Source organism: Sciurus vulgaris (assembly GCF_902686455.1).
Source record: "Sciurus vulgaris genome assembly, chromosome: 6".
NCBI classification, from domain to species: domain Eukaryota; kingdom Metazoa; phylum Chordata; class Mammalia; order Rodentia; family Sciuridae; genus Sciurus; species Sciurus vulgaris.
The window spans coordinates 29,683,796-29,695,648 of NC_136466.1; the positions used below are offsets into that span (position 1 = coordinate 29,683,796).

The 11,853-nt window shown below is 47.8% G+C and overlaps 1 protein-coding gene across 2 annotated transcripts in view; it reads left to right on the forward strand.

Moving 5' to 3' along the window:
• The window catches only part of ANXA6 (annexin A6), a 52,042-nt gene extending 41,481 nt beyond the window's left edge, over positions 1–10,561 (forward strand). For both annotated transcript variants that reach the window (XM_079144142.1, XM_079144141.1), the window contains 5 exons: positions 494–587; positions 1,722–1,817; positions 4,680–4,738; positions 6,192–6,314; positions 8,433–10,561. In XM_079144142.1, coding sequence (XP_079000268.1) covers positions 494–587; positions 1,722–1,817; positions 4,680–4,738; positions 6,192–6,314; positions 8,433–8,492 — 432 coding nt within the window. In that variant the 3' untranslated portion in view covers positions 8,493–10,561. The remainder of the gene's footprint in view (positions 1–493; positions 588–1,721; positions 1,818–4,679; positions 4,739–6,191; positions 6,315–8,432) is intronic.
• Positions 10,562–11,853: the final 1,292 nt, after the last annotated feature.

Consider the following 11,853-nt stretch of genomic DNA (forward strand, 5'->3'; position numbering starts at 1 on the left):
TCTAAATAAAGTACAAAATAGGGCTGGGCATGTGGCTCCATGGTTGAGTGCCCCTGAGTTCAGTCTCTGGTGCCCCTAAATAAAAAAAATAAAATAAAAATAAAATGTCTGCCTTTGACTCCACTTGGGGGAACACTGGCTAGGCCATTTTTGCTTGTTAACGTGCACCTACACATTCCCCAGAGGGGCTCTCTAATAGGGGGAAAGAAGGCAGGAGAACCCTGAGTCTCTGTGCCTAGTGCCAGTTTGTCTCTCCCATGGGCCCCAGTCCCTGAGGCCAAGGTGGAAACACCCAGTGCCGAACCCACCAGGGTTGTCCACCAGGCCTCTGGGACCTGGAGAGGAGAATATGGAGGTCACTGTGCTGGAGGCTGAGGAAGGAAAGAGGCCAATCTCAGCCTCCTTGGCCTTGGCAAAGATAGGAAAGTGGTTCATAACCAGGACTTTCTTATGTCTTCTCTCCCAAATCCTGGCCCCTTCCTGGGCTCTACAGGAAATCGCAGATACTCCCAGCGGAGATAAAACTTCCCTGGAGACACGGTTCATGACGATCCTGTGCACCCGTAGCTATCCACACCTCCGGAGAGGTGAGGCCTGACCCCTTCCAATTCAGCAGGAAGAATCCCAAACCCAGTGAGAGCCTCTCAGCTCTCTATGAAGAGGAACCAGTTGCCCACCCTCCGCCTCCCTACCCCTGCAGTGCAGGATTGTGACTGAGGGGGACACAGGCACCCTGGCATATCGTCAGCCTCAGGCTATCTCCCTTCAGCTCCTTAAGGGAAGCAGGCGGGATGCCTGGGACAGGGGATGGCAAGTGGGTTGCAACTCTGGTGGATTGGAAAGGAGCTGCCTAGAATGTTGTGTTGAGGAGGATTCTCAGGTTCAGTGTCACCCACTGGTGGCGCCTTCTAGGGCCAAGGCAGTGAAGGGTAGTACTCACACAAGACCACGTGTGTTTGAATCACAGGCCACCACACACACAGGGCACACCTGTGCGTAGGGGGTCCTTGCATTAGGGGACCAGAAAGTGCCCTTTCCTCCAAGACAGTTGAATATGCATTCATCTGGCACATTTTCGTACATCTGGTGCTTTGACATAGTGGCTAAAAGAATGGACTTGGCACTGGACCACCTTGATTTGAATCCCCCACTTACAAGCCATATGACTTTGGGCACCTTACTGAATCTTTATACCTACACTCCTTACCTAGGAATTGGGATTTTCTGCCTCTCGTGATTGTCGTGAGGATACAAAACACAGTATGTGTCAAGCACGTAGCTCCACACCTGGCACATGGCGCTTCCCGAGGGTCTTAATCGAGACTAGTCTTAGTGTCCCCACCTGACACATGAGAACAAGGAAGCCCAGAGTGGGGAGGGATTCCTCTGAGGTCGCTCAGTGAGCTAGGGGCAGAGCGTGACCAGGCGCCTTTTCCACCACACCAGCCTGGATCCTTAGTACTTGCCAAGTCCCAGGGGCTGCCAGCCAGCCCGGAGGCTCTGGCCTGGCACATATTTGGCTCTGAGCTCATAGCAGCCTTGAGATCATAATGTCCCTCTCACCATGTCCTGCCTGATGTATTTAGATTGTCAATGGCCACTCCTGCTCCCCTTTCCCTTTCCAATACAGCCGGGGGGTGGAGCTGAGTGGGGCAGGTCGTGGTGATCTCCCTCTCTGAACTGAAGCTCACTCTCACCTCTGGGGCTTCTCTTGGGGTCAGTCTTCCAGGAGTTCATCAAAATGACCAACTATGATGTGGAACACGTCATCAAGAAGGAGATGTCTGGGGATGTCAAGGACGCGTTCGTGGCCATCGGTAACTGACAGGGAGAGAGGGAAGGGACTAGGGAAACTGAGAACATGGCCAGCTTCCCAGGAAGAGTGTAGCCTTAGCAGCTTCCTGTGCTACTAGCACTGGAAAATTCTGTCTCTGATCATCTCCAGGGCTTCTGCCAAATGTGATTGTTGGGAGCATCATGAGGACCCTTTCCAGGCTGCAGGACAGGATGCAAAATCAACTGTCCCTGGGGAAGGACCAGTACAGTGAGGGAGGGCATGGAGGAAATGTGGTGTTCTACATGACTAGAATGTATATACAAACAGTCACACACCACTACTCATGCACATGGAGCACACTAAGGACATGCACACGCAAGATACATTTGCACATGACACAGTACACATACACACCCTTTTCACCTCCCAATACCTCTCTTTAGTTCCTCTTTTCCTACATAGTTTGAGTTCTTGACTTTACAGAACTCTTTCCCTTTTGGATCTGTATTTCTCCATGGGTAAATATGGAGAAGTAGATAGGCGCAAGGGTTGAGCTTGGCTTTATTAGTATTTATTATTGGCATCCTATTTTATTGGCTATTAAAAGGATTGCATTGGTGCATGTACTTTCCTTATCTTGCCAGGAGGTGTCAGCAGAAGGATTTCACATAACTGCCATCCATCATAAAATGCATCTTGACTTCAGAGATGCTAATGTGAAGAAAAGGTGGTTTGGATTAGATGGATAGAAATGCTGTTGCTGTTGTTACTTAGCATGTCCTGGTTCTTTGCCACCGAGTGCAGTATCCGGGAAGCTAGACAGCCTTGTGGCTAAAAACATGGGCTCCAGGGGGAGTCCCTGCTCTGCCGCTTGCTAGCTGTACATTCTTGGGCAAGTCACAAAGCCCACGTCTCAGTTTCCTTCTCTGTAAAATGCAGATGGCAATAGTACACAGCCCATAGGGTGTTCTTCGTAAGATTTAAATGAGTTAAGTATATGTAAGCACTGAGAACAGTGCCTCCTGCCACTCAGTCTCCACTGGCAACTGGGAGCTTTTATTGTGATTTCCAGCCAGGCTCTGTGCAAGGTTACACACAGGTTTGGTTGAGACCTCACCAGATGCTTCACAGAGAATGATGCTGAGATTTAGAGAGAATAATGCTAATCCTGGAACCAGGGGCTGCCTGAGTCCAAAGCCCATGTCTTCACACCAGAATAATCAGCCTTTGGAGGCTCCTTCGAATCTTGCCCTCCTCATGTTTCTCCCTCTTCCTTCTCTTCTCCTGCCTTGAACACATACATGTGCATGTAGTCATACCACACCAAACTATACCGCTCCATCCATGGCAGCTACCAGCCTCCCTGGAAGCACATAGGCTTTTGCAAGGAAGCCTTGCAGGGTTGATTGTAGAAGAGAAAGGTTTCTGCTCAATGTGCTCCTTAACCAGACTCATGAAGCCCTAGACTTGGAATCAGGGGAGGCTTCCTGGAGGTGGTATCATGACTGGAGGAGACATGCACATCAAGCACAACCCTGCAGGGTGGAGTTGTGGGGAGGGAAAAGTAGGTAGGAAATGCATCCATATCAGGAGGACAAGGCACAGAGGAATGTGCACTGTGTTCAGAGGGGAGGGAGCAAGGGTGATGGGGTGCAGGGGACAGGAGCTTGGGATTTTCTGGGAGGCACGAGGGACTGCCCCAGGAGCTGAGCGGGGAGATGTGTGTTGTGATCTTTCCTGAGGAATCTGTTGCCCTACTGTGCCTTTGGGGTAAACAATGGCAGCCTCTTGTACTGGGGCCTCATGGATACTTTTCCCCCAGAGTCCTTATAGCACTCTACTCCTGGTATCTAGTCTTCCCCTTAAGCTATCTGAGACAACCCCATTGGTCCTTGGAGTCTTGACATCAGGCAGCTGCTAATGTCTAGAGAAGCCCAGGCCTTGAGGAAGTGCTATGTTGGTGACATTGGCTATTGTGTGGGTGGGGTGCAGGGGCTGCCAGTGCAGCAAGAATGTTCAGGCCCTTGGGCAACAGTCAGCCCCAGGGATTGGCACAGTGCCTTAAAGTATGCTGACAGTCATTCTTTGGGGTGGTATTTCTCTAAATCAGTAGTTTGCAGACATCGCTGGAGTAGGGAGAACAGCTATCCTGGTTTGTGCAGGGCTTGCAGTGCTAAGACAGGGAACATACCCAATAAACTGGGATGAGTAGGTCACCCACCTCCAGAGTTTCCAATTCAGCACATCTGGGGTGGGGCATGAGAATTTGTATTTTTACCAAGGTCTCAAGTTATGGGTTGTGGCTCAGTGATAGAGCACCTGCCTAGCATGCATGAGGCCCTGAGTTTGATCCCCAGCACCACATAAAAATGAAATATATATATTGTATCCACCTACAACTAAATATATATATATGTACACACATACACACACAAATATACATATATAAAGATCTCAAGTTATGTGAATACTGTCAGTCTGGGCATTATACTTTTGAGAACCACTGCTCAAAATGTCTCTAGAATCTAAGTCTCAAGAGTAGAACCTAAAACCTGAGTTTTAAACAAGCTTCTCATGTGATTCTGATGTACTTGAAAGTTCAAGGCTCTGTTCCTTGGACTCATAGGGGTTAATTTCCCTTTGAATCCTCTACTGACTTGGGTGAGCTGCAAGCACCTTAGTTGGAAGTGAGTTGCAGCCCAGTGAGAGCCAGGCCTAGGGAGGAGCAAAGGAGGTGGCATTGGGAAGGGGAAGTGAAGATGTCATCCCCTGAGTATGACCCTGGGGTTTGCAACGATCTGCAGACCAGTCTGGGAGAGTGGGGTGAGAGGGAAATTCCAGCTCAGAGTCTGGGTGCACAGTTCTGACCAGGTTCCCTGCATCTCCCTCCTCTTCCCACCAGTTCAGAGTGTCAAGAACAAGCCCCTCTTCTTTGCCGACAAACTTTACAAATCCATGAAGGTAAGAAAGTCTTGTTTATTCCTTTCCCCCAGGCTGGCTTTCATGTTCCCACAAACACAGATACACATCATGCCCCAGATCAGGACTTATGACCACCGTTTCCTACCATTTGTTATTTAGCAGCATCTGCCTGTGTCTGGCTCTCGGGTAGTAATTTTCAAGAAGCATTGATCTTGCTCCCCAGGGGACATTTGGCATCATCCAGACGTATTTTGGGTTGTCAGGATTTGACAAGTGTTGCTACTGGCATCTGGCGGAAGAAAGCAGGAGTGCTGCTAAACATCCCACACAGGTCCCCACAACAAAGAATTAATCTGGCCCCAAATACTGAAGTTGAGAAACTTGTACTAGGGACACAGGGCTGAGTCCCCTTTCAGAGCTCACCAAGGTTCCAGCAGGCGACAGTGTCTCTTGACAAATGATTGGCCAAGATCACAAGTCCTCAGCCCTCTTCTTCCTGAAAATTCCAGGCCATGCTGGCCACATTCCAACCCAGATGCTGGAGCCTCAACTGCTGACAGAGCCAGAGCAGGTGGTTTGTTAGGAAGGAGTCTGAGACCCCTCTCAGCCTAGTCCCCAAGGATGGTAACTGTGTATTGAACACTCACCATATGCCAATCCCTGTGCCAACCGTTCACCTCCCTGAACAGTTGACCCTCATAGCAACCCTATGAGGACATAGTAGTATCATCATTGTATGAGGAGGAAACTCAGGCCCACATAGGTGAGAACTTCACCCACATTTACATGGCTCCTAAGTGGCAGAGCTGGGGGCAGAGGCAGGTCCCAACTGCCTGTGTCTTCCATGCCCTGTGCCATCTTCTTGGGCCCTGTACCAGTTTCCTAGGACTGCTATAGCAAATCACAACAAATTGGGCGACAACAGAAACTTATTATCTGAGTTCTGGAGGCTAACAATCCAAAATCCTTGTCAGCTAGGTTGATTCCCTGGAAGCACTGAGGGAGGAACTCTCCCATACTACTCTGCCAGCTTCTGGTGGTTGCCGGAAAGCCTTGGTGTTTGTGGTTTGTGGACACACCACTTCAATCTCTGCCTTTAACTTCACATGACATTCTCTGTGTGTGCTCCTGTCCCCTTTTATAAATATGAGAGACCCGTTACTAAAGCCATACCTAATGCAGTATGACTTCATCTTAACCAATCGCATGTGCAGAGACTCTATTTCCAACTTAGGTGTCATTCCAAGGTTCCAGCTGAACCTGAGTTTTGGAGGGGACACTACTCAACCCACACTGGCTCTTTATGCCTCTCTCTGGCCAGTCCTAGGCATAGGGGACTTTTGGTCAGGACTATTTGTGGAAGACAGAGGCAGAATATCCCACCCTGGTTTTGGAGGGCAAAAGGGAGAGAAGTGGGTAGACACCCACCATGTCTTGCCTGACCAGCTCTGTCTCTCCTGCCCCATGTCTTTCTCTTTCCTGGCTCCAACAGGGCGCTGGCACAGATGAGAAGACACTCACCAGAGTCATGGTTTCCCGGAGTGAGATCGACCTGTTTAACGTCCGGCAGGAATTCATTGAGAAATATGACAAGTCTCTCCACCAAGCCATTGAGGTAAGGGGAGAGGTTTGCCAGTGGGTTACCTGGTAGAACAGCATATGGTTCAGTGAAAGGAGACCTGCCTTACTGTTGATACCAAAATCAATTCCAGAAGAACCAAAAGTTCATGACTAAAGATGTCCAAATGAAAAGGCCCATTTTTTTACTTTCAAAAAACAACTTTGTTAAAGCACAATTCACATGCCATAAAATTTACCTGTTTTAAGGGTACAGTTCAGTAATATTTAGTAAATTTACTGAGTTGTGCACCCATCACAATTCCGTTTCCAGACATTTCCATCATCCCACTAAGATGCCTTCTACCCGTTTACCTATTTCCACTCCCAGGTGCTGGCAACCACCAGGCTAGTTTCTGTCTCAAAGTTTTGGGGACCTGAGGGGTCAAATCTTTCTGTCTAAAGATTTGCCTTTTCTAGAGATGTCATATAAGTGGACTCACATAGAGACCTTTTGTGTCTGACTTCTTTAACATATTATGGAGCCCATTTTTTTGGTCTTTAGATTGGCCAAAGCTTTAAAGCTTGATACTGCCTATACTTGATTGACAGCCCTGTGGGTGTCACAGACGGTGTCATGAAGACTTGATGGAAATTTAAACTAAGAGCACATCTTGAAAGGGTAAATTGGCAGTTTCAAAATCTGAAATGTGTGCACTTTTGACTGGGTAATTTTACTTGTTGGAATTTATTCTATAGACATTAACCATACATGTTCCCCAAGACATGTGAGAGAATAATTATGCTATAATTATAATAAACTATAATATTGTTTGTAGCACCCAAATATTAGAAGCTCTCCTGAAAAACTAGTTAAATAAATTATGGTACAGGTTGAGCCTTCCTAATCTGACAACCTGAAATCTGAAACGCTCTAAAATCCAAAACTTTTTAAGCACCAACATGATAGCATGAAACTTGGTTTCATGCATAGAACTATTTAAAATATTGTATAGAGTAACTTTCAGGCTATGTGTATAAGGTGCATATGAAACATAAATTAATCTTGTGTTTGAACTTGGGTCCCATCCCCAAGCTATGTCACTACATGTATGCAAGTATTCCAGCATTTTTTAAGAATCCCAAATCTAAGCACTTCTGGTCCCATGAATTTTGGATAAGAGATACTTTAACCTGTATATCCATATAATGGAATACAGTGGAGCTTTGAAAAAGTCTGAGAAGGCTCTATGTGTTGATTTGGAATCTTCTCTAAGTCAAAATGTACAGCCCAGGACAGGATGTGTCCATTTGTGTAGAAGGATGCTATACACATGTACATATTTGTGTATGTACAGATTATTGCTAGAAAATCATATCAAAAAATACTAACAGTGATTGGGGAACCAAGGAATCAAGGATGGGTGGAAGACTTTGTGGTACAATCATCCCTTTGATCTGAATTATTTATAATGATAATGTATCATTTTGAAAAAAAAATCATATATTAAATACCAAAAAAAGAACCAGAAACCAATATATCATAAATAGGTTTTCATAAATGAGAGGAGCCCCTCTAAAGGGGGATCTGTAGCACAGGGGAGAAAGTCTGGCCTCCCCCGCTTGACCGTATGCCACACCACTGCCCCGTGTGGGGAACACGATGATGCTCAGGCGCCTTGCCAGGGTGGCCGGGCAGCTGTGCTCAGCAGTGCTGGTTCAGGTCACATAACATGACGCGTGAGGGGAACCAAGGTGGGCAGGAAGCTCTCTGCCTCCTAAGGTAAGATGGAGGGCAGGAAGGTCCTTGGAGGAGGGGGCTCTGCGGCAGACAGGATCTGGGGCAGGCACAGGGGCCTGTGGACAGCTCAGGTGGTGGGGTTACAGAGCCAAGAGGACGTTGCTGCTCCCAGGAGGAAGGCAGGCAGTGGTGCTGCAGAGTTCTAGGGTCCAGGGGGCCTTGTGCCAGGCACATGTTCCTGGGAGCCGCAGGGGTCCCAGAAGGGATGTGGTCACACTTGTGCGTAAGACACCTCTCTGGCCTTCCTGTGATAGCTATGTTGGTGACTGAGAGAATACAAGGAAGCTGTCCAGGCTGGTGGGTGGTTAGGAGAGGGGGTGGGCATTGAGACCAGAATTGTTTCCACTCATTCTGCTCTCCCTCTGCCCCTGCCAGGGTGACACCTCTGGAGACTTCCTAAAGGCCTTGCTGGCTCTCTGTGGCGGCGATGACTAGGACCACCAGCTTTGGTGGGTCCCTCTGCCAAGAAATGGTCAGTGGAAGCAGCTGCCGTGACCAAGCCGTTGTTCCAGCTCAGAGACTGAGGAAGGCATAGGGTGGGGGGAGGGGTTAGGGTGGGGCTCTTGTCTTCAACTGAGGCTTAGGAAAGTCTCCCACTCCCACGGGCCATTGAGGGCCCAGCACGGTCACTCTTGCTCATGGCTGAGCAGCTGAAGAACCATAGCCACAGATCCCGTCCACCTCTGCTCCCTTGTTACCTCCTCTCCCCTGCCTCTGTCCCCTGCCACACCCCTGCCCTGGTTTGGGCTTTGTCAAATCCCAAAACATACTGAGCCTCTATAAAATGAATGATGTGTGTGTTTTGAAAGGGGAGGTGGTGGCAGATGCCAGTTAGTATGCCGGGAGTGGGGAGGGAAGAATAAATGACTCTGGGAAAACTGGCAATCCTCCCCCACCCCCAGTCCCCACCCATCTCCATTCGCTCAGTGCTAGAGTGCCGGGACAGGCCTCAGGACTCCTGGGTTCCAGTTTGCACCTGCCACACGTTTGCTCTCTGACTTGGGCCAGTCCCTTTCCCTCCTGTTTTCTTACCTGCAAAAGGAGAGAGTTGAACTACAAAGTCTCGGCTTCCCTTCTCACACTAACATCCTTGAGTAAGCCCACTGATTCATTCCCTTGAATCCCTTTCATTCTCTGTTAAAAAGAGGAAAAAATGGCACACAGAAGCACATTTCCAACAAGAGTCTCTGTCTTTTCCCTAGAACCTGCAGCCTAAATTTTTCTCCTTAGAGCTGAGGTAGTTAAATGTGCTGCAGATGTGGGCGAGGAGTGAGTTATGTCTTTAAGCTCTCCCTAGGTGCTTCCTAGGAAGCTTACAGAAGGGTCTAAGCTTGCCTCAATCCTGTGAGGCTGGCCCAGCCCTGCTCTGGGTCTCAGGCTCACTGCCTCTCACTGCCTGGACATCTCTCTGTGTGCTCTTCCTCCTTTACAACCAAACCCAATTTCCCCTTTTGACCTCTTCAAGGGCATGGATGCAACTGTAATCTTAGGAGGGCTGAGGGCCGTGGAAATTTACACCTCATGAAGGGCACTGATAAGCAAGGAGACTCAACAGCAGTTTCTCAGTTTACCCTTCACCCAGATCTAGTTCTGGTTTGTGACTTGGATCTACGGTTGTCCAGTGCCTGTGGCCTGCAGCTATCTGCTGGCTAGAGAGAGGGCTGTGCTTCCTGCCCTGGCTGGCCAGGCCCATTTATTGTAGCTCAGCCCGTGTTTGCTGTTATAGCTGTGCTGGTGGCACAGGCAGTTGGGAGACTTGCTGGGTCTGGTCTTGTCCCTCCCTCTCAATGTGACCTTGAACCAACTGTTCATTGCCCTCTCCAGGTCTCAGGTTCTCCATTTGAATAGTGAGGGGTTAGATCTAACAGTTTCAAAGAGCCCTTTCTTCATCTCTGACAATGAGTCTGGAACTAAGAGAAGTTACCTTTTTTCGTGTTTTCTCCACTTCCTATCCGCCACCAAGCTATGAGCCCAAATGTCTGAAAGGTCAGCTGACAGCTCTTTTGGGTGTTTGCCCAACTTGATTTAACTGTTACCAAAGGATAAATTAACAAAATGGTTGAGAGCTTTGGAGTAAGACCTTTGTCACTGAATGACTGTGAACATGTAACCTCTCTGAGCCTCCATCTCCTTATCTATACAATGGGTTCCTAATGCTGCCTATCCTATAGCTTTGTGGGAGGAAAATGACATGTCTGTGGATGTGCTCTGCCTGGCACCTGCTGGACTTCAGGTCAGCTATTCTCACTATCTGCCCTGAATCAGGCAGATATTTTCTTTTTTAAAAATATTTTTAGTTGTAGACACAATACCTTTATTTTATTTATTTCTATGTGATGCTGAGGATAGAACCCAGTGCTTCACACATGCTAGGCAAGTGCTCTACCATTGAGCCACAACCCCAGCTCAGGCAGGCAGATATTTTCTGGGCTTTGATTTCAAAAAGTTGGTCAGCCACAAATCATACAGGCATCCAAAATCAAAAAGGATAGTGCCTTGAAATAAATATATATATATATATTTCTCAAGGGAAAATGGATTGAGGGTAAATGGAAAGAAAGGAATCTGAGAGGGTGGCAGAGAGGAGGTTGGGATGTGGAAACCAGAATGAGAACAGCTAAGCAGAGCACTTACTTGGACATTGTGCTGTTCGAATTCCTCCACATGCATTTTTCAACTTGCTTTCACTCAAGGTAGGTGGTTGTAATCTGGGATTGGTCAGTAGTAGGAGGGAGACCTTTAGTATTTGTGGGGTAAGGTAGATGGGCATAGATATGGGAGTTTGCTTCCAATCATAGAGGAACTTGAATGTCAGTCTTTTATAACCAGTGAATCCTCTCGAGGTTCCCAGGTGGAGAAGGTATATGTCTAGCTGTGCATTTAAGAAATCCAACTGAGGGACTTGGGTTGTGGCTCAGTGGTAGAACACTTGCCTAGCATACGTGAGGCACTGGTTTTGATTCTCAGCACCACATATAAATAAATGAATACAAATAAAGGTCTATCAACATCTAAAAAAATTTTTTTATAAATCTAAATGAAGGAAAGGAGGCCATTTGTGAGGCAATTACAGCAACACCTGCTGGCTGGGAACTAGGTGCCTGCAAAATACAACATTTTAGGGAGAGGTTGCAGCAAAGGAAGGAGCAGCTGTAATTGTGAACCTGAGGTGTCTCATTCAATCATTTATGAGCTTATACTTTCTGAATGTCTCCTGTGTGCCAGGTCATATGCTAGGTGCTGAAGACCTGAATCGTGGTAGTTCTTGTTCTGAAGCTTCCTTCATGTGTCCCTCCTGCCTGGCTGTCTTCAGAGCAACACTGGAGATTGCGTCTGAGGACAAAGTTCAACGAGGAGAAGTGGTGGGGGCTAAATTAAACTAAAAGGAAAGAGAAAGCAGAAGCTCAAACCACCGCTGTCTCAAAGTGGGAGAAAAGGAGGATGGTTGTGATGTTCTAAGTGTGGAACGGGCCCTCAGAAATTCTCACCTCCCTCTCAGCTACAGATGAGACAACTGTCACCTCCACAGAGAGGAAGCAACTGGCCCAAGGTCATACCAAGGTTGTGGATAAAACTGGATCTTTGCAGGGATTTTAGAAAGCACCCCCTACTTTCTCATACCATTGGTGTCACCCTCCCTCTAGCTCCTCTCTGCTCCCCCTTTTGCCTGGGGCAGTGCATTTTCCCTTCAGGAAAACCCTGTTCAGAAACTCCGGACTGGGATGAGCCAGCCTTGGTCTTTGGGGCCGCCAGGAACATCTGCAGAAAATGGTTTGGCTGGGAGGAAGTTATTTGG